Source organism: Polyodon spathula, chromosome 23 (assembly GCF_017654505.1).
Source record: "Polyodon spathula isolate WHYD16114869_AA chromosome 23, ASM1765450v1, whole genome shotgun sequence".
NCBI classification, from domain to species: Eukaryota; Metazoa; Chordata; class Actinopteri; order Acipenseriformes; family Polyodontidae; genus Polyodon; species Polyodon spathula.
The window spans coordinates 16,236,147-16,258,977 of NC_054556.1; the positions used below are offsets into that span (position 1 = coordinate 16,236,147).

A 22,831-nucleotide genomic window follows, 5' to 3' on the forward strand; every position below is an offset into this window, starting at 1 on the left:
AGCTGGAAACGGGCACAGTGCAATGGTCTATATGCTGTATTGCACAACTTTTACATGTCCGAACATTTCAGTACTGTCTATCAAAGTAAGTTATTGACTTCGAGCTGGTCTGGGACAATGTAATTGACATGTGGAAAAGCAGCTGGGGGTACAGCAACAGGACCTCGGGATGTGGACATTTTCAGTGTCCAGGAGACCATGACAGTGTAAGACTAAAAGCAAGGGTTGCAAATAGAATTTTTACTTTTTACAAAACTAGAACCAAACAACTAAATACTGTAACCCTAGTTCTCTTCAGCACGCTGATGGGGCCCGATATTCAAAGGGTTTGCACACCGACGACTTGTATACCTCAATGCTGCATGAGATAGCGAGTCCAGTTTACCTAAAGTTGATGGTGATGCAAACCTATATACTGCATCACCATTGTCAATTTGCAGCAAAAACATACACGCAATAAGCCTCTTTTTTTTCATTTCCATAACATATATAACATGTTCATATCACATTGACGTTTATAACATATTCCCATGCCCAACAGACGAGTGTGGAAACATGCACTCACCTCTGTCCAGCACACTGCCTTCCTTCTGTTCCTTTAATACAGTCCTATTAGCATATGGTAATGCATTGGTAAGTAGAAACATGTGATGCAAATGTATTCTAGGTGGACATTCAATATGCACATAGCGCAATCAAATTTGAATTGTGCGAAAGCCCTAATTCGTCTGAATATACCAATTATCTGCGCAATAGTTGCAATGTGCTAGTTCCAATAACAGCGCACCGCTGGCTCAAATAGTGTCAGAGTAACAGTCCACTCTGGAATAGGGTACAATAGTACAAACATACAATAGTACAGAACCCCAACCTCCCCCTTCCGGACACACCGAATGGGTGGATCAGTTGTGTGTTTTATCACTGAGTATTGTATTGATATGATGGACAGCGGTAGTGTGTTTACATATACAGTTATATGTGTTCTTCACTGCTCCACAGGCATATCGGCATCCAACGTGTGCCATCAAAGTATGGAAATGAAGATTTAGAGAAGGATGAAAAGGGGAGGGGGGCCCTGCCTGTTATCTTTGCTATGTGTTACTACACATCTGTAAATTAATTGTATAAATGCATGTTACACCCATCTATTCCATAGGTTGCTGTGCAGTACAGGCGAGGGGTGGGCAGCTGCAGTTAACGTTTTCCTAAAGTCAGACCGGTGATACGATCAACCAAAGACCTGTATTTTCTCTGCAGCAGTCCAATCATAAGTTAGCTGAGGCGGGACAAACAGTTCTTTTAACTGTAAATGACGAAGTTGCTAATTGTACAGAGACTGTTCATTTATTGAGAATTGATAGTAGACTACAATTAACATTTTAGGAGCGTATTTAGAATTAATTATTATTCTTACAAAAAATCCATTCTGGCGACACTCAAAACCTTACAAACTGGGCTTAATCATGATGTTCAAATGGGCGAGTAGAATGAGTCACATAACGCATTTCTGTGTATTGTGTATATAAAAATGCTTGATTGATGTTTATTTTGCAGGTGAATGACCTTGACTTGGCAGCATTCTCGCTTGGCTGTTGTGTGCAGTTGCTGTATTGGTAGTGAATGCGCAGACGGTTTTGCGAGGCACAAACAGATTTGCGAATTGTTCTAAAAACTGCTACATTTCAATGTCTCGCAACTGCTTTGTGCCATTTTGGAATATCTCTCATTTTGTGCCAAAGCACAATTTTTTTTGCGTGGCTCAAATTTAGCGAGGAAATCGAAGATCGAAGATCGGGCCCATGATCTTTTTTAATCATTTTGTAACATTAACATTTGTTTTTTTCTCCTTTACAAAAGATAGGAATATCACCCATCACATTTTAAAATGGAAATAGAGTGCAAGAAATACATCTCTACACATTTAAGAGCTATATAGTGATGGCGTGGAAAATGGAAGGAATTCTTTTGTAAGCTACGATCACTTTAGTGGTGTTCTTGGTCCGACAGTCAATCAGTAGGTTCAGTTCTTTGAGAGAGTTGAGTTCACAAAGCCTGCCAGCTGTCAGGTGACAGTGAGTGGGATTTAGTGCAACTTCTACTGAGCCTGCTCTAAACTTCCACTGCGCCTTGTCACCTGCACTGAGCCTGCTCCACTGCTCCTTGTCACCTGCACTGAGCCTGCTCAACTGTGCTTTATCACCTGCACTAACCCAGCTCTAGCTGTGTCTGTGCGTGAGCCTCTTTTTGTGTTTGATGTAGTGTCTGAGAGAGTGAATCCCAGCCCTAGGGAACCAGTACTGTGTGGGCTCTGTGCCTCTGCGTCCAAACTGTTTAGTCTGTCAGTTACGTAACTAGGAATATATTTGATTACATATTGCAGCCAGATAGCGTCAGTAATTAATCAGAGGCTGAAAAGCTGCAGTGGAAGTGCTGGTTGCACACGTTTATAAACCAGATAAACAACAAAATGGCATAGGGTCTAAAATAAAAGGTTCAAGCAAAACAATACATACACTTCAAATGAATGCTTCTGCTTGTTCAGGCTGAGCCTTCACTGGATGTTTTCATCCCACTCCTTCCAACCTGCTACCACAAGCAAAGGATTATCACCGCTTTATATACAGTACACTACCACACACTGTTTACACGCAGGGCTTACACCCTGCCACACTTACAAATAAAGGACTGTAAGACACTGTAAAAAATCAGACAGGACTGTTGTCATACCGACAACTCATTTCAAGTATGTTTCTCCAAAAAAAGGAAGCATAACCTCCTGTTGCTGAATGTTTGATTCACAGAGTCTCGTTATTACTATATTGGGGATTGTATGAAAATACAGACCTTTTTGTTCTCTGAGTAAGGTGACAGAACGGATGTTGTAAATGTAACCGCTATCGTGTGAGTGAGTTGTGTAGATGCCAGGCTGTGTTGCATTGCCCATGCTGTGTTTGAGCACTCTACAGGCAGAGAGAGCTGTGAGTTAGTTGTGTAGATGCCAGGCTGTGCTGCTTTGCCTGTGCTGTGTTTGAGCACTCTACAGGCAGAGAGAGTTGTGAGTTAGTTGTGTAGATGCCAGGCTGTGCTGCTTTGCCTGTGCTGTGTTTGAGCACTCTACAGACAGAGAGAGCTGCAGCATGGGGATATATTTAACTCGTGTTAGGGTAACATTCAGCCAGCACATGAAAGCGCTGTGCTTGATGAATGAGTAACTCGCACACAGCAGCTGCAGGGAGAAACGTGCCTTACCTCAGCTGGCCTGAAATTTAAAGAACTCAACCCAAAACCAGACCTCCAAACCAATAATTATTCAAACATGTTCTGTGCCGAGGCTAACTCAGTGCAGATCTGCCTGATTGCCTCGAAACTGGAGACGAATGGAGGGGTCATGTTGGTTCAAGATCATTTACATTAATCTATCATTAATTAAAAAAAACTATCTAGAGGTGCAGTCACAAACTGATTACCTAACTGAGTACCGGACAGGTAATATTCAGGGCTGTTGCTAGATTAACGTTTAAACTTTAGCCAATCGCTTACATTGTTTTCCTAAATGTTGAACTACTGTCAGAAATATACAGGCCAAATAAAGGTGTTGGCCTTAGTGTTTACAAAGTAGTATCCAGCTGATTTCATATTCACTATTTCTTCACAGTATTTTCCATATACAACCATATGCTGTACACATAGTTTTATGCCCAGAATCATGTTGCAGTCATTTTATATAAAAAGTTGTGTCAAAAACCTAATCTAAAAATCTAATAAAATTTTATCAAATAAAATGTGTGTGTGTATATATATATATATATATATATATATATATATATATATATATATATATATATATATATATATATATATATATACACACCACACACACACACACACACACACAGTCGGCACCACCTAATCGGGATACTGATGATCAGGAGTCCTGCTTAAATGGGATGCAACTCTGGGAGACAGTTCTTCCCAATGCTATTTATGTTGTTGTTTAATTGGGACGTCACTTTGTTTAATTGGGATACAGTATTTTCAAATGGTGAACAGAGGTCGCTTTTCAATGCAAGACAGGTTCGCATAGCACAGTACACTGAGTGTGTGAGTACGTGATTACGCTGTGACTTGCGTAAACCACTTTGAACTCTTGAAGATGGAGGAGTCTCCTTTGGTTTACAAAGAAAGTTGGCGTGTCAACATCGTTAGGAATAAAAAAAATGATGGCGTCTTTTAAATGATGTAGTTAACATTTATTCGTAATGTGATATAATTGTGTTTCTGTATTTTTCAATGCTTCTTTTTTGATTGGGACAACCGCTTATTCTGGATATTTTTACATCTCCGGAGGCGCCCTGATAAAGCGGCGCCAACAGTGTGTGTGTGTGTGTGTGTAAGTTAATTTCCACTTCATTTTGATTTCCTCTCAAGAGATTGTTACTGTTATGACCCCATAACGCCTTCAGACCAGAACCCTGGGATTTGTAAGACACTATGGGCAACTACGAGAAGATCTGGATTACTTGTCTTTCGAACATGTGCCACTCTGTGTAGAAACTTCTGTTGAGTGATTACAGGATTGAGTGCAGTAATGGCTTCCTCTGTCTGCATTTCTAAACATTGACCTCAAAGTTCAATCTACTCTGCGCGCCCTGGCCTATTGCAGCACGGCAGTGACAGCGAGGAATGTAAATGAGCTGGAAGAAATGCTGGCACTCCTAGTGAGGTGATTGGTGAATCTGAAGGGGAAAGGGTCTCTCCTCAGAGCTTAGGCCTGAGTGTATGAGTCAAGGACTTCAGAAAGCTCAAAGAAAGCAAAACTGAACAATAAAGAGACTCTTCTGTTTATAAGCAGTGTGATCTGTCTGGGTAAAATGACTCATTGTGTATCTGGATGAATCAAAATACCTACATGATATATACAATACTGTGACACTGGGCTTGTGTAGCAGAATGGATGATCAGAACACTGCATAGCTGTCGGTAACAGGGCAGAGGTTGTGTGCAAACTAGGGCTGTCAGTTAAGCCTCCAAATAGCAATCAATTAATTGGGCACACAAGATATAATCGTTTGAAAAAATATCAATGATTGTACCAACCACAGGAATTTCCGCTCCCCCCTAGATGTCGTCATCAATCAGGAAACCCAGATGGAGCACGCAGCCTGGTCTGATAACATACACTGTACAAAAGCTCCAAAAACATAAACAATATTATCCCCAGGTTCATTTTGAAACTCCAAAGTTGTGCTTTTTGTTTACATTGAATGTATCACTCTTACCTGTTTTGCCCTTCCATTCGCTATATAGGTTTCAAATACGCAGTTTTGAATGAAGCACATGTTCTATCAAACCTTATTTACTGTGTTTAACCTTGTGGGTGGCTCTCCTCCACAGCACTGTGAGCGCTGTAAGCAGGTGGCTCCGCTGGCCAGCCCAGCGGTGTTTGCTGAGAGAGGGGGCTACGCCCGGCTCTGGCACCCCACCTGCTTCGTGTGCTGCAGGTGCAACGAGGCCCTGGTGGATCTCATCTACTTCTGGAAGGATGAGTCTCTGATGTGCGGCCGCCATTACTGTGAGACTATGAGACCTCGCTGTGCTGGCTGTGATGAGGTGAGAGATGAGGGGTTTAAACAGGGACAGGCAAAGTGAACAGCATCTCACACTGACAGGGACAGGCAATGTGAACAGCATCTCACACTGACAGGGACAGGCAGTGTGAACAGCATCTCACAGTGAATGATTTGTTTTTATTTATTTGTGTATTTGGGTAGTCAGGCTTTATTTGTGTGCTCTAACTTTTACCCCATTTTATACAAAGTTTACCCCAGTAATTTCTGCTTGGTTATACTATGCATTTATTGTGTAAAAAAATGGAGACAAATCAAGTTTGGCATAACAGCCAGATTTTATATTGGAGGAAGTCATGATACAGAGCACCATCCATTAGCATGCTTCTACTGGCTCTAATCACAGTAAATCAGGATTGCCATTAGTCCTCTAGCATCCCACAGCCCTCTCCAGCTCATGAGAAAGATGAAAGGTAGGAGTTAATAAAAGACTTAACTAGTTAACTCTTTGAAAATCCCTTATAAAAGTTTACCACTGTACTTTTGCAGTTTTCCCATGCTTGTCCCATATACAATTTGCCATAGTTTTCCATGGTTAGCTATGTTTTTGAATATGCTTTCTCATTCCTCTCTGGGCTTTACAATACTTGTTTATGCTTTATGCATAGCTTTTCTATATCCTATGCTTTTAAAGTGGTAAACTTTTAAAAGGTAGTTCTGTCACTGTTATTGAAATGAAACTTCATTGTTCTGAACTTTGAGCATGTTCTCTCTATAAGCTGAAATGCAGCTCAGTTTGCCTTCCATTCAAGACATGTTTAGGCAATGCTGTACGTGTCTACTGTGACATCATTCTGTCCCAGTGTCTGCTTTCTGTGTTCCATTGTTTCTAAAGTCATAAACCACAGCATTTTGCTAGGCAGTGAGGATAGATTTGATGTGGTGAGTCATGCAGTAAGGGGAACGCAGGATCTGCTCTTCGCTGGGGGTTCCAGAGGACGTGTTCTGATAGTATAGGGGTAATTGGCTTGGTTGTGGAATCAGAGGATGTCCTCTGACCTTTAGTGCTCCTGAACTATGGGGGAATCACTGTGGTGAGGGAGCACAGTTAAATTGGGGAGATAATAAATGGACACACTAAATTTATGGGGTTTTTTTTAAAGCTTTATACAGGAAGGGACTTTTCCAAGCACCCTGTTACACTGCTTTCACTCTGCTTTCACTGTGCTTTCATTCTGCTTTCACTGCAATTTAACTCTGCATTCACTGCACTTTCACTCTGCATTCACTGCACTTTCACTCTGCATTCACTGCACTTTCACTCTGCATTCACTGCACTTTCACTGTGCTTTCACTCTGCATTCACTGCACTTTCACTCTGCATTCACTGCACTTTCACTCTGCATCCACTCTGCATTCACTGTGCTTTCACTCTGCATTCACTCTGCATTCACTGTGCTTTCACTGTGCTTTCACTCTGCATTCACTGCATTTTCACTCTGCATTCACTGTGCTTTCACTCTGCATTCACTGCGCTTTCACTCTGCATTCACTGCACTTTCACTCTGCATTCACTGCTTTCACTGTGCTTTCATTCTGCTTTCACTGCACTTTCACTCTGCATTCACTGTGCTTTCACTGTGCTTTCACTCTGCATTCACTGCACTTTCACTCTTCATTCACTGTGCTTTCACTGTGCTTTCACTCTGCATTCACTGCGCTTTCACTCTGCATTCACTGCACTTTCACTCTGCATTCACTGTGCTTTCACTGTGCTTTCATTCTGCTTTCACTGCACTTTCACTCTGCATTCACTGTGCTTTCACTGTGCTTTCACTCTGCATTCACTGCACTTTCACTCTGCATTCACTGTGCTTTCACTGCACTTTCACTCTGCATTCACTCTGCATTCACTGCACTTTCACTCTGCATTCACTCTGCATTCACTGTGCTTTCACTCTGCATTCACTGCACTTTCACTCTGCATTCACTGTGCTTGCACTGCACTTTCACTCTGCATTCACTCTGCATTCACTGTGCTTTCACTCTACATTCACTCTGCATTCAATGTGCTTTCACTCTGCATTCACTGCACTTTCACTCTGCTTTCACTCTGCCTTCATTGCACTTTCACTCTGCTTTCACTCTACATTCACTGCGCTTTCACTCTGCTTTCCACTGCTTTCAGTGCTCTTTCACTCTGCTTTCACTCTACATTCACTGTGCTTTCCACTGCTTTCACTCTCCTTTCACTCTACATTCATTGCGCTTTCACTCTGCTTTCAGTGCTCTTTCACTCTGCTTTCACTGTGCTTTCCACTGCATTGCCTTTGTTTGACACATCCTTTTTTTTGGGTGGGGGATTATTTCAGATCATTTTCTCTGAGGATTATCAGCAAATGGAGGGCCTCGTCTGGCACAGGAATCATTTCAGCTGTGTGGAGTGTGAGCAGCCACTGATGGGCAAGTCATTCATCCTGGACCAGGCCAAGCTGCTGTGCACTACATGCAGCAAGAGCAACAAGCGAGCCTGAAGGGCTGCCCTCCTCCCTTCATCACAACCGCCTGGGCGACAGGCTGACACACATGCACTGTGGCTTTATTGAAATCGGCATTAACATCATATAATCAAAGAAACTGCAAATCGCAAAGGCCTACCAGAAGCCATAATAATAGTACAGTATGTCATGTTAGATTTCAAAATGTCACATTTTTCAATTTATGTCAGTTTTTCGTCAGGTATATGGAAAACTACAAAGCGATATGTAATTCAATATTATTCAGCGGGTTTCATTTGACTTTATGAAGAAAAATGAGTTAATTCTATAGGGTGATGCAAAACGTTTGGCCATAACTATATATGTATTTGTACCATTAGTGGAACTACTATAGGCTAGAATTGCAGAAATTGCCACTCTTATATTTTTCATCTATATCGAATCCTATGTAGGCTCACTTGCTCATTTTAAGGTCATATTCCCTACTCTACAACAATTTTGTATGTGAGTTTTTGATGTTGCTTAGCAGTGTAAAATGTGATAAATACTAAAAAGGCACTTGCATTAAAAAAAAAAAAAAAAAAACATTTATGCAAGGTAGAAAAAAAATCAGCAAAATGATTTGCTACAAATGGAAAAAAAAGACAGTAGAAAACTTCATTTCTGCAAATACAGCCTAGGGTAGTTCCATTAATGGTAAAACAACTTCCAGATTAATAATTTTGCTTTTGGCAGTCTCTTTTTCCCCATCTTGTAGAGGCTTGTGCTTTACCACAGCCTGTACTGATATGAGATAAGGGACCAGTCATCTGGTCACAGGTACCAGCACTAAAACAAGCTCCACAGGTCATTTCTCTACCTTGAACTGGTCTCCAGTGTGTTTGGTTCTGTCTCAGTCTTGCTATGAGTAGCTGTGTAGTGAAATGCAGATGAACTTGTAATGTTTGTTTTAAAACACTGTTTAATTCTGTATTCTAGCTGTTTGTTAAAATGCAAACTCTGACGACTTCTGCCTCGTGTAGAGTAGGAGGATACTGTATACTAAACTGCTCTGATAGTTACTAAAATTAGCTTTATTGTGTTAATGGTAGTTGTTTAATCTTGCAAGCAATTGTATAAAACACTATCTTTAAAACCAATGTCCACTGTCAGTGATTTGTTTGCAGGAGGTCTTTTAGTGTTTGGAAATGAGGTTTATTTGAAGAAAAGCTGTACTTGGAATTATGGCAAAAACAAGCTGATACTTAAGATGAAAAACATTTCATTTTTTGTTTGTTTTGGTTTTTTTTTGACTCGTTAGTTTTTCATAGATTCAGCACAGACACTGTCCATAAACTCACCACTTTCTGTGTAAAAAAAAAAAAAAGTGCCTCCTACCTTCGTCCTAAGTCTGTCTCCACTCAATGTCCCACTGTGTCCTCTGGCCCTGGTTTCTGTGCTCTGCTTGGCGAGGGTTACACTGTGTCCTCTGGCCCTGGTTTCTGTGCTCTGCTTGGCGAGGGTTACACTTTGTCCTCTGGCCCTGGTTTCTGTGCTCTGCTTGGCGAGGGTTACACTTTGTCCTCTGGCCCTGGTTTCTGTGCTCTGCTTGGCAAGGGTTACACTGTGTCCTCTGACCCTGGTTTCTGTGCTCTGCTTGGCGAGGGTTACACTGTGTCCTCTGGCCCTGGTTTCTGTGCTCTGCTTGATGAGGGTTACTTTGTCAACTCCTTTAGGTTTCTAAAAGGGTCTGTCAGCAAGACAAGTTTTTTAAAATACCATGATCCCTTGCAAACAGAAAATCAGAATGAATCATGGCGCTAGCTATAAACAGGTCACATTAAAATGTAAAAATGCAGCATGCAACTGAATCCCACAATGTGTATCTGAGGTACATTGCACATGTTGTGCTTTCCATTGCAACACCTGGGAGACTGTCTTGATGGACATGTTGTTCAATGCAGCCACTGAGGGAGCCACTATCATCTTCTGCTTATCCATGATTGTTGCTGAATAGTTGCACAGAAACTCTCACATAGCTGATGTAGGTCTGGTGGGGGGGTCACATAACATTTGCAATCAGTGTATGAGATTGATGGTTAAAATTCCCAAAGATGCAAATACACCTTTCTCATGAGAGCGCTAATTCCCCCAGGAATTTGAAACAGTAGCACTGAATTTAACATTTACCTCATTGACTTATTAGCTTGCAGTTCTGAAGGTTAGTATCATGGTTTATGATTTCCAGAAACTGTAATTCATATATAATAAAGTATTTAACAGAACTGTGATGGACAGTTGGGGAAAAAAATGGTTTAGCATAATATACTTACAACTGGTTTCAAAGAACCCAATTAGCACTAATCTTGGACTACCTAAGGTCAAAATAGGTAATTCAAGATTTACCAGCCATTAAGTTACCTAAATGCCTCTGTAAGTGTTTCTTAATGGCGCATTCAGGTTTCAGTCTATGATCTATTAATTCATGAAGAATACAGAGAAGCGCCTCAAGGCTTGCAAGCTTTTTCTACACTATGAATTCTAGAGCATCTGCAACAGTGTCAGGGATTGAAGTGGCCCATGTGCTAAAAACCATGTGTTTCAATTAGCCAGTTGGATATTCTTATAAGCTATATGTCAAATACCTGAGGTATACAGTGGTCTAGCAAACTAAAGCCTCCTTTGTTAACCTTGACACTGTAAGCACATTTTCCAGGTGTTTTGACAGGTCTCGACTAGCCTTTGCCAGGTTTAAAGGAGTGATTTAGACTGGAGCACTCGGTCCCAGTGTATAAACCCAATGTGTCAAATGTATAAACAAAGGTGAAGCGAGGAGAGAGGGTTGAACATTTAACCCTCCTATTAGGTTTCGGGTCTGTTTGACCCGCTTCTAGTTTCCAGTTAGCTTAAATGCTATTTTTCTTTTCATTTTCTGTATAATATTTTATGACTTTTCCTAAGTTGGAGTCATGAACTTATATACAGAAAACAGAACCTTTGAGATGTTGATTTTTTTTAGAACAGGTCAGTTATACAAATAAGATGCTTCGGGTCACTGTGACCCGTGGCATTTATCTATGTAGATTTGTGTGCAGGAATAAAACAAACTTCTTCAATTTGTTATTTTATTATTATTACATTTGTATTATTATCTCTGGAAATGGCTGCACCTGACTGGAGATATTGTAGCATCTCACTGGCAAAGACAATCCAAAATGTGGAGCTCCCAGGTTGGCAGTCAGAGAAGTTTTTATCACAGCTCCTGGACTAAGAGCATAAGAGTAAATCCATGTTCAAAACGCTAAATCAGAATTCAGTAGTAAAACTGGAAGAAACCAAGTCAAGTTGATAAACTTCTCGTCCAGTGCCTTCTTTAGGGTCCTGTTACACTGTTTGCCTACTTCACTTAGAGCAGTTCCTTATTGGTTTTGCTCATCATCTCCTAACCTCATGAAGATTTGGTTTGTATCTCTGCAGCACCCGGTATTGAGTTAATCTTTTGTCAAAACAAGTCAGTGCCTGGTTTCTTCTTTTCTCTCATTTCAAATTCCTAACAGAAATTCTGTCTATTAGTTTTGTATAGTTCTTCCTTAGTGTATTCTGATTGAGTGTTTTGAAGATAGGGGTGATTGACCTTTTTTTTGGTTTAGTTTTCTTATAGTTATTATACCTTTTAAAAAGCGCAGTGTATTTTTAGATGTTGGGTTTCCTAAAGCAGTAGGTGTTTTCAATGGAGGCTTGTTCTAACAATGCCCTGTTCAATTAAACTGTGTTTAATTGACTCAAAGAGACCAGTCAAGAAATGGACATGGTTCTTCCTCCCAATGTCCACTATTAGTTTGGCACATGTCGGCACAGACATAAACCTGGCTGCTAAATCACAGCTACATTCTCAAGCGCAGTGATGGGCAGTCACAGCTCAGTGTTCCGCATTAGCTTGTGTTTGTGATTGTGTTTGCTGAATAGGGCCCTTAGACTATCATTACTACATGTAAAAAAATACTCTACAAGTAAATGATTAACACATTTGTTAGGAATAAAAACAGTAATAACACAAGTCATTAGCGGCTGTATCTTGTAATACCCGTGCTCTAGCCTAGCACCCAATCCTAGGTTTCAGAGCTTGTTCAGGTATATTATTGAACTGTCCAGGAAGGTGGCAGGAGTTTGAACCGTTAGGCCCCTGGTGAATCTGCTAATAGGACTTGTTTATGCAGCTATAAGGAAGGATTAATGCGTTTAACATAAAACTCCTGGCTCCTGATCATTTGAAAACTTATACTTTATTGAAGGTAGTTCTACAACCCTGAACCGGGTGCAGGGCTAGTGGGAGTTTCAAGTCCTGCATTAGTGATGTGAAGTCTCTCCAGACATCCAGACCTCAAGACATAACAAACAGTGCATAATGAAATACATAACAGTGACAGCCTCCCAGACTCTGCTGTTAGTTACATCATTAATCAACAGGGCGAGAGTCTCAAACGTGGCATCAGTGGGCAAGAAACTAAGAAAGCCCTGTGTTGAGTGATGAATGATGCATCGTACATTTAGATCATCTCTTGCTCCACTTTGGTGCCTTGGTTGAATCACTGCTTACATCATCACCGCACACAACAGCGAATCATTAGTGTGGAAATTGTGTCATTTTACCCCATTACCACATGCACATAAACTGCAATTTCACTGTATTTTAGCTGCTTTCAGGGTTTGTCTTACATCTCCCAAGTTTTTATGATGCACATCCCCAGCAATCAGGATATAGAGGAGATGTCTAAAAGTTTGGGGTTATGTAAGCAGGCACTGTCCGTCTATCTTTAAATACGCATAGATATCACACATTTTTATCCAATAATAATACATATGTTACGTAATATATCACACAAAGGGCTGATTGCACAGACTAGTATTAATCTTGAACTACTCCATGTTAACTAAACTTTACGTTTTGACTTATGTTTAGAGAACTTCTTATGCAATGTTGATCAAACTTGATTACTATATTGTTACAATGAGTTTCAGAATCTGGGAATGTAGAGGAGGTGCCTGTCCATCTGTCCTGAAGTACGTGCTCACACAGCATAACAGTTTCACGCATGTGAATGACACCCAGTAACTCTCCATGTTGACCTCTACAAGCACTTCTCTAAACTGTATCACCTCATCATGCTTTCTGACCCCAAGGTCAGTGCAGGTTACAAGACAAACTGTCTAGTTTTCTTTATTTTGTTATTTCTTATTAGTATATCATGCCACATCTTGCACCTGTCAAAAGTCAAACATAGATTGCTTCAGTATTTCAAGAGATCCAGAGCTTTAAAAACAAAATGAAAGATTTCTGAAGCCCACCCCTATTACACTTGTGTAACCACTATTGCCTAAGCAATGGAAGTAGATGCAGTTGCAGTTACTGGTAATGTAATTATATGGATAGGATTGAATACATTTTGTAAAAGTCCCATGTAAGTCTGAGCTGGTCAAGTGGAGAGGACCACTGGTTGGCATTGACTGACTCCAGTTAAACAGTGATTTATTACACCGTGTAACAATTTTTTTTTTTTTTTTTTTGGTTCCTGGGTAGTAAGTGTTATTTCCTAATTGCTTATGCCTCAAAAGTATAGAAAATGGCTATTATTCCCCACAAACTTTGCTTTTGTGACCAGGACAGTGATATTTTGAAATTTACCTATTTTCCAGAACATTCCAGATAGCTTCAGTGCTGAGTAAACTTGGAGTAATTTCTAGAGCTTTCTAGAACTTTCTAGTAATATAAATAGTAGTATAAATACAGGGGACTTAAGCCCACCAGTTCAGTTTAGTTCCAGCTGCCTATGTGGATACATATCTGCATTTTTCTGAGATGGCATCAAGAGGCTGCAAGCATCCGGCAGACGCATTTTGCTCTGTCTGCGGCCAATTTATCAAGACAAGAGCGAAAAAGTACTCCATGGAAGCATCTGCTAAGATGTGTGAGGCCTACAAGGCATATTTCGGCATGCCTGTTGGGGATCAAGACAAACCTTGGGCACCTCATTTCACCTGCGAGCACTGCAAAAAAAAAACTCTGGAAGGTAAGATGGAGAATTGTTGCTCGGAATTTTATGTTATAAAATTTTTAAAATTGTAAAAGTTTTTAATTTTAAAATGTTTTACAAGGTTCAATGTTATTGAAAAAATATATTGTATATGAAAAATGATGAGAAAAACGAGAATCTCTTACACATTAGTCATGGGTGAAATAAATGTATTTTTGTAGGATGGTACAGAGGGGAAAAGAGAGCCACGAAGTTCGCTATCCCAAGAATTTGACGGGAACCCACTGACCACTCAAGCAACTGCTACTTCTGCATGGTGGACCCTTCCAAACGTCGGACTGGCAAGAATACACCTGCTATCATGTATCCGGACCTTCCTTCATCCATCACACGGTGCCACACTGCCACGAGCTCCCCGTACCCACTCCTCCGGGGAGAGAGCAGCAAGTCAGAGAGCGAGGAAGACGTTGTAGATCCAGATGACAATTTCAGAGGTGGAGCTGAGGAGAGAAACCCATACTGCCCCAACCAAAAAGACCTCAATGACTTGATTAGAGATCTTGGTCTCACCAAGTCCAATGTCGCGCTTTTGACGTCTAGGCTCAAGCAGTGGAACTTGTTGGATGAAAGGGTGCAAGTTGCAGATCAGAGGAAGCGTCACCAACCTTTTTCCAGCTTCTTCACCCGTCAAGATGGGCTCTGCTTCTGCCACAATGTGACCAGTCTGTTCGAGGCAATCGGAATCGCCTGTAACCAGAATGAGTGGCGCCTCTTCATTGACAGCTCAACCAGGAGCCTCAAAGCCGTGCTGCTCCATAATGGTAACAAGTACCCGTCTCTTCCCCTGGCTCACTCGGTGCACCTCAAAGAGGATTACAACAGCATCAAGACCTTGCTGGACGCCTTGAAGTATGATGAATATGGCTGAGAGGTCATAGGAGACTTCAAAATGGTGGCATTCCTGATGGGTCTCCAAGGCGGTTTTACCAAGTTTCCCTGCTATCTTTGCCTTTGGGACAGCAGGGACACCAAGGCGCATTACCACAGGCAGGACTGACCACAGCGGACCGAGTTCTCTGTGGGGAGGAACAACGTCAAGTGGGAGCCACTGGTGGACCCCCGGAAGGTGCTGATGCCACCACTGCACATCAAATTGGGCCTTATGAAACAATTTGTCAGAGCTCTAGATAAGGAGTCGGCAGCCTTCAAGTACCTTCAAGACTTCTTCCCTAAGCTGTCCGAGGCAAAGGTCAAAGCCGGTGTCTTCGTCGGACCACAGATAAAGAAGATCCTGGAGTGCAATGAATTCCCCAAGAAGCTCACTAGTAAGGAGAAAACGACTTGGAACAGCTTTGTCGCAGTGGTTCGGGGCTTCCTGGGCAATCACAAGGCCGAAAACTATGTGGAGCTGGTTGAGACTCTGGTGAAGAACTAACGCACAATGGGCTGTAGGATGTCCTTCAAAGTCCATATCCTTGATGCTCATGTTGATAAATTCAAGGAGAACATGGGAGCGTACTCGGAGGAGCAAGGCGAGCGCTTCCACCAGGATATACTGGACTTTGAACGCCGCTACCAAGGACAGTATGATGAGAACATGATGGGAGACTACATTTGGGGGCTGATTCGTGAAAGTGATTTACAGTATAATCGTAAATCCCGAAAAACTACTCGCTTCTAAATCTTTTGTAGTCATTTTTGTATTACTTTAGTATAAATACATGTTAATTTGGATTCATATGATGTTTTTTCTGACTTTATGTGAACGAAAAGACCGTTTTCTCATTGGAAATAGGTAAATTTCAAAATATCACTGTCCTGGTCACAAAAGCAAAGTTTGTGGGGAATAATAGCCATTTTCTATACTTTTGAGGCATAAGCAATTAGGAAATAACACTTACTACCCAGGAACAAAAATTGTGTTATATAGTGCTATGTCTAAACATTGCCAGACCATTCTTGGTGAAAACACAGGCCGAACCCAAGTCCATCGTTCAATCTGAAGGACCTGCAGAGGTTTCTATGAAGCACTGATTGTAGCATGAGCTCATCGATGGCTTGTAAAGCTGCTTCTCCTCCTTGATTACATCACCAACCCTTCAGTCTCAAAGCCAGGGTAGCCTACTCTTCAAAGGCGTACGAGTCATTTCCTGAATCCCACAGTTTTTTAACAACATTGATAAAAAGGCGTGGAGTGCTTGTGTTTCTTGTGCCAGCTTGCTCTCTCTATTCAGATATCAGCCCTCCAGCAGCCTACTCCCTTGGCTTTGAGGCTGCTGATAGGCTTCAGCAGCAATCCAATCATTTGAGGTTAGCTGGACTACATGCTGTGAGGCATTAATGGCAGGTAAAGCTTTATGAGGTTTCATGACTGCCCTATACACAGGATATTTGCACTTTTGCGTGTATCATAGTTTACCATGGTTTGCCATGTTTTTAATATGCTTTGTCTTCCTGGGCTTTAGAATGCTTAGGATGTTGCTTGGGATGTGACACAAACAACAGCACGTATACACAGATTCAAGCAAAGACATGTGGTACCCTACCAAGTGTCTGTGTGTGAGTGTATGTATATTATTGGGACTCCCTTGCTGGCTTGTTGCGCATTTTAGCTAACCCTTCTACCAATGCAGAAAGACTGGGTGGGATATTACCATGCTTACCCCAGAAAAGGAGTTTCTGTAACAAGTACAACATTCAGTATGATACCTCCGTGGGCAGTCACCATTGCAGATCCATTTTGTGTGTAAAATACAGAACAAATGACTCATACAGATATTCCGCATTGGTAGTAAATTGGTAACATTTGGGGTGTGTAAACAGGATGGCTGCAGGGGTGATGTCAGACCAGACAGACTAGAAGTCAGAAGTAGCGGGGCGAAACTGGGACGCTATGATGCTCAGTATTTTATTAAATGATAGAAAATAAATGTATTAAACAAACACAAAACTACACAAACAGAAAGGCGCATTGGCCAAACAAGTAAATAATAACAGTAACGAGTAGTATTTTGCAGGTGCACGTCTAGCAATTCGTATCTCTAGTTAATACATTTACCTCCTAACTCCTCATTCGTTCTCCACTCTCCAACACCCTTTGAATAATGAGTTTGGAGTGGGTCTTTTATATCGGTGCTGGAGCCTTAATTACCTATTAAAAATGACCTTATTAAGGCTCCAGACACATTCGCACAAACTTTACAGGGATGGGGATTCAACCCCATCCACAGCAGCTACACTTTATGAGACCAACTTATATATATATATTACTAATAATAATAATAATAATAATAATAATAATAATATAATAAATCATAAAAATTGCACGCAATATATACATAGGGCTGGGGCTCCCCATCACAGGGTGCCAGTACACTTAGTAAAGAAGGGTTGGATTGAGGCAATAAGCACTCCATTCAATATCCCTATAAAACAAATAATATTTTAGAGGTAGCATTGCTTTTGTGAGATGGTCTGCTCATTAAAGTCATTGATATGTTTTTGAAGACAGTTGGTTTGGCTTGTCGTTTGCCGGTTTGGCCTGGAGTCACTGTGGCCTACATTCCTCTAGGAACGTGGCCAATGCAGTGGGCTGGGCAGTCAAGTTCATCCCTCAGATGCTCAATTAGAATGAGATGCAAGGAGTGTGCTGTCCTGATTTCCATTACATGAGAGTAGATGTTAAAACTTTATGCTGACTTTAGACTCAGCTCTCGCCAAGATAAGCACCAACTAAGACGTAGCTTTACAGTAAAGTAATGTGATCCATCTGCATCTCCATCCATTTGCGTTTCCTTCCCTCTGATTATATAGATAGCCTTCTGTCTGATGTTGATGGCTAAAGTGTAATGCTGGCTCCAGGGATCAGCTTATTTTCCTTCCCTGGCGCATCAGCACACACAACGGCTGCGGTGCTGGCTCCAGGGATCAACCACATTGCAGTCTCCCCAGCGCCTCAGCATGACAACCGTCTGGATTGAGCTAAGTAGGGTACATATCTGGGGTCTTCAAGTGGGCACCTTCCATCCTTGGTGTTTTGTCAGCTAGCCTACGACACCTCAAGTGGACTCGACAGTGACTCTGGCATCCCAGCATCACCCCCCTCCGTCCTATTCCATTTAATTCATACCCAATGTTATTGGTTAATTTGCCCAATAACCGATTAGTGCAGGCTACTGGTGTAGTCATGGTTGTCATGTAATCCATGTGTGCTCGAATTGGTGGTAGTGGCATTCCACCAGCCGAGCACTGTCCTCCCACTAACCATTTTGATGCCCTAATAATTACTTCCATTGCCATGGTAAAAGCCAGTGGAGAAATGGTGCATCCTGTCATTATTCCAACTTCTAGGCATTGCCATGTAGAGCTGAATTCTGAAGTTGAAAAACAAAATTGCAAATCTCCAAAGTAGGCTTTCACTAAATTTCTTATCGTCATCAGTACACTAAAAAAATCAAATGCTGCTCAAGAAGCTCACGTGGTACTGAACCACATGCATTAGCTAAATCCAGGAATGTCACATGGAGCGCCTTCCTCTCCTTTTTAGCTATTTGAATTTGCTGCCAGATCAAACCGATGTGCTCTAGGAAACCTGAAATACCGGCTTTCTGCAACTGAAGTGTCAATGAAGCAGTTCTTCAATAGGTAAGCTGACAATCTCTGAGCAATAATACTGAAGAAAATCTTGCTTTCCACATTTAACAGGGAAATAGGGTGAAACTGACTGATGCTTGTAGAATCCTTTTCTTTTGGTATAAAGACCCCACCTGCTCAGCACCATGCTCATGGTACAACCTGTTTTTCCCATGCCACTTTCATCAATTTCTACAAGTTTCGTAGAACTCCAGAAGCACTCTTGTATACTCTGTACGGAACTCCATTAGGCCCCAGAGATGATGATGCCCTTGCTTTTTTCATAGCTTGCTCTACTTCTTTCCACTTAGGTGCACAGTCCTCCATTTGGTATTCTGGTGGATTGATAGGTGGGATGTCTGAAAGAATTGATATAGGCTCCAGCTTTTTTGAAACTGTGTGTTTCCTCAAAATATCTCTCCAGCTCAAACTTCGATGCTTTTAGTATGCCATTTTTCTCACTGGTAAATAACTTCTTTACAAATTTGAATGGGTCTTTATAAAAAGTTAATTCTTGCACGCTCCTTTTTGCAGCATTTCTATAGGTGCTCAGCTCTGCGCAATGTTGCAAGCTTATCTTTTATGACCCTTTGTAACAGATTTAGTGCCACCTCCTTTGATTCCATATGCGTGGATGATGTCCCCAAATATATCCAGCTTCTTTTCAACTGTTCCACTTAACCTTTCCAACACAAAGATCCATGTTTACTGTGTCCCACAGTTTTCTCACAAGTTCTTGGCCATTTAACTCCAGGTTTGTGCCCGTTGAGGATCTTTTCTCTCTTACACTGGCTTGTCTGACTGGGTTCGCACACAAGGATCATTAGGCTCATCACTAGTTGTATCCATGCAAGTTCCCTTCACATCTATAATGGATGCTGATATCCTGTGAACTGTGGTTTGCTTCCTGTCGCTGGAATTCATTCGACTGACTTGACTGACTTCGTAAGAAGTACTGATCAATGTGAGGCCCTTGTCCCTTCTACCTTGAGCATTTAATTCTCCCTTGATGAATCTTCAAACCCCTAACCATTGTCACTTTGCTCCAGCCGCAGACACAAACCTGGAGTTCCATGTCTTTGCTAACTGCAGATCTTGAACTAGTCTTTTGTGAAGTACTCTCCATTTTCATAGCCATTTCCTTCCCTAAGTCATTAATCGTGTTGTCTAACATTGAGTCATCTTCCACTCTTGCAGACTCTAGGGGTATTTTTTTCTTTAACTTCTTAGACGTTTTGGGCGGCTGTCTCCAGCATCCTGTCCCCTTGAAAACAGAGAGCTGGATACTGCCGACCAGGGTAGCTAACCCCTGCCAGCCCCAATGGGGTCTCTTTCCTCCTGTCTCTCCAGACTGCCACAAGGTCTTCCCCTTGTTACCAGCTGCACTATTCACTACAGTCACTGGATGTGTCCAGATCTTCATGATTTCCATTACATGAGAGTAGATGTTAAAACTCCATGCTAATTTTAGTCTCGGCTCTCGCCAAGATACGCACCAACTAAGACATAACTTTACAGTAAACTAATGTGATCCATCTGCGTTTCCATCCATTTGCATTTCCTTCCATCTAATGGTGTAGCTAGTTAGGTGAATAACGTCTGTCTTGAGATTTGAGAAACAATGTTCAGGTACACACAGGATGCTATTCTGCTTTCCAGGGTAATATAAGGATCCATATATGTTTGCATATCCGAGTACACTGAAGCATACAGATTTGCTGTTACTTAAATCTGTAGAAGTAAAGATTTATCGGTTGGTGTTACACCACGACCATGCACTCTGCTAGTGAATTTCTTAACTTAAGAGTCAAACTTGTCGGCATTAGCTTTTAACATCATCTAATTTCACCAACAGGGGTCAGAATCCGTAAGAGCAATGCATCTCACAACTCTCTCCCTGTAACCGCAGTGTTGGGCTGTAGCCAATCTATGAGGTCCCAATTACAGGACCAGTGTAACAGGGTGGAGTCTTACTTACCATGCCAAAGCATCATGTGAGCCTTATGCTTTCAGGTTGCTGAGACATGCATGGATTACAGTACATAAAGCCCATTGTTAACTCAGAAAAATATGTAACTGTGATCATGAAGAAAAGGACTACTTAATTGTTTCCAGAAATGGAAAAAAAGAAAATAGTGGCATCTCTTGTTCAGCATAATTTGCTCCACCAAAAATTAGAAGCGGCAATCTACTATAATTTGATCTGTTAAATGTTTAGTAAAATAGATATTATACAAACGCCATCGTCATGCTAAAAATAAAAGACATATGCTCCTTTTTTAAGACAATGGACTGCATTTCTTCATTGCTTCACTTGAAAATGTACAAACCTAGCCCATCTCAATATGGATAGATACTGTTACATTTAGAATAAAAGGCAAGTTATTCAGACAGTTTCCCTGAGTTTCAATTTCTTCTTAGTTCTATAGTTAAGTTAAATTATGCTAAACAAAGTAACAGTAGCCATGAGTAGCACTGGTGAATGCTGGTCAGAGCTGGTGGTTTGCTGGTTTTCAACTGGTCTTACTGGTTCAGGAGACTTGGGGCTGGATAAGGGCACAATTCTAAAGACAGCTGTGCGCTGGCCACCAGCTCACGAAGGTTTCTTATAGTGACAGCATGGTAAAGCATAGCTAAGCACTGCAAAGCCCAGAGAGGGGTGGTAAAGCATATTAAAACATGGCAAATGATGGTAAATGTATAGTATAATCTTATCCATATACATTTATAAAGCTTGCTGAGGACATTCTCTGCATGTCACATTGTTACATATTAACAAAGATCCAAAAAATACTAAAAGAAACATAATAAATTAAATGCCAAATGTTTAGTCTAGAAGTCTTTTTCAGTGTCTTCAATGAAATAATAAAAGAAGCATAATCAATTCAATAATAAACATTTTGATTAGAAGAAATTGAGAAAGACTTTTTGAAATGGTGAAATATTTGTCACTGAATGTATTAATTTTCTTGTAGTATTTCATTGAAGACATTGAAAAAGACTCCTCGTCAAAATATTTACCATTGAATTTAGTCAGTTTCTTTTAGTATTTCTAAATTCAGCCCTATTGAGTGTTTAGTGGTTATGGATTACAAATAGAAACTGATTATCGTTATAATAAAACTTATAAAGAATTTTAACGCAGGTAATAGTATCTAACGCTGGGGTTCAGGCAGGCATCTGTCTGTCTATCCTGCATGTTTCCATACGCAAACAGAGGATGTAGGTTGTGGTGATTTACTTTTTTCTGCTCTAATTTTGAATTTACAGCCATGGCAGAGGAGGAATGTTTTTTCTGTCTCCAAAACCTGTTTTATGCACATTTCATTAAATACCTGCCCAGCTACAAATATTTTCACAGCCTTTCTTTGTAATTACAGATTTAAGGATGACTGCCCAGGGGCACCAGTAGCTGTAATAAATGACAGGGTTATACAAAGTTGCTAGTGTTTGAGGCAACAATAACAAACACTCCACAAACAAGCTTCTCCAGGGAGTCTTTTATCCAGGACGTTTCGAGCCAGTTGTCCAGTTTATTTGCCTGTGTCACTTTAAATAAACAGAAACGAATCTACACTTTAGTGTTAGTGTTGGACGGGCTGCTCTCTTTATTGGTCTAATATATCCCTTCAGGGGTCCTGGAGGCAGTGACACAAAGGGCTTCTTGAAAACAGAGACCCATGTGTGCCTAACCAGACCCAGGCACACCGCGCCTGGCAAAGAAAGAGCCTTTTTATAAAAGCGTTTATTGATATTCTGCCAGCCCCCCCCCCCCCCCCCCCCCCCCCCCTCTGGGGACAATGTAGCTAATTTCCTCTGATTGACAAAAAAACAACAACTTGGAAGCCCTAGCAGACTAAAATAGAAGCAACATGTGCTTGACTAAAAGGCACAGAAGTGATTGCAATAGATTTTAAACAAACAGAAATAAGCTAAGAAAATAAGTCAAGCAGACCTATATAGTTTGGGTTTTCAAAATGACAAGGAATATGAAGGAAATATAATTAACTTTGTCGTTTATTGTTCATGTGATCAACAAGGTATTTTACATGTCTGACAAGGGACTACAGCTGATTAAATAATTCAATACATCCAGGCCATGAATAGGGGAGGCAGTGTGGTC

At 41.1% G+C, this 22,831-nt stretch overlaps 1 protein-coding gene across 2 annotated transcripts in view; it reads left to right on the forward strand.

The window, feature by feature from the left end:
* Positions 1 to 22,109, forward strand: part of LOC121298026 (LIM and cysteine-rich domains protein 1-like) — a 60,749-nt gene extending 38,640 nt beyond the window's left edge. Inside the window, exons 5-6 of one of the 2 annotated variants that reach the window (XM_041224749.1) lie at positions 5,395 to 5,610; positions 7,940 to 8,257. In XM_041224749.1, coding sequence (XP_041080683.1) covers positions 5,395 to 5,610; positions 7,940 to 8,101 — 378 coding nt within the window. In that variant the 3' untranslated portion in view covers positions 8,102 to 8,257. Of the gene's footprint in view, positions 1 to 5,394; positions 5,611 to 7,939; positions 8,258 to 22,088 lie in introns of those variants that run through there. The other variant, XM_041224751.1, reaches the window with a different exon arrangement.
* The last annotated feature ends 722 nt before the right edge of the window (positions 22,110 to 22,831 follow it).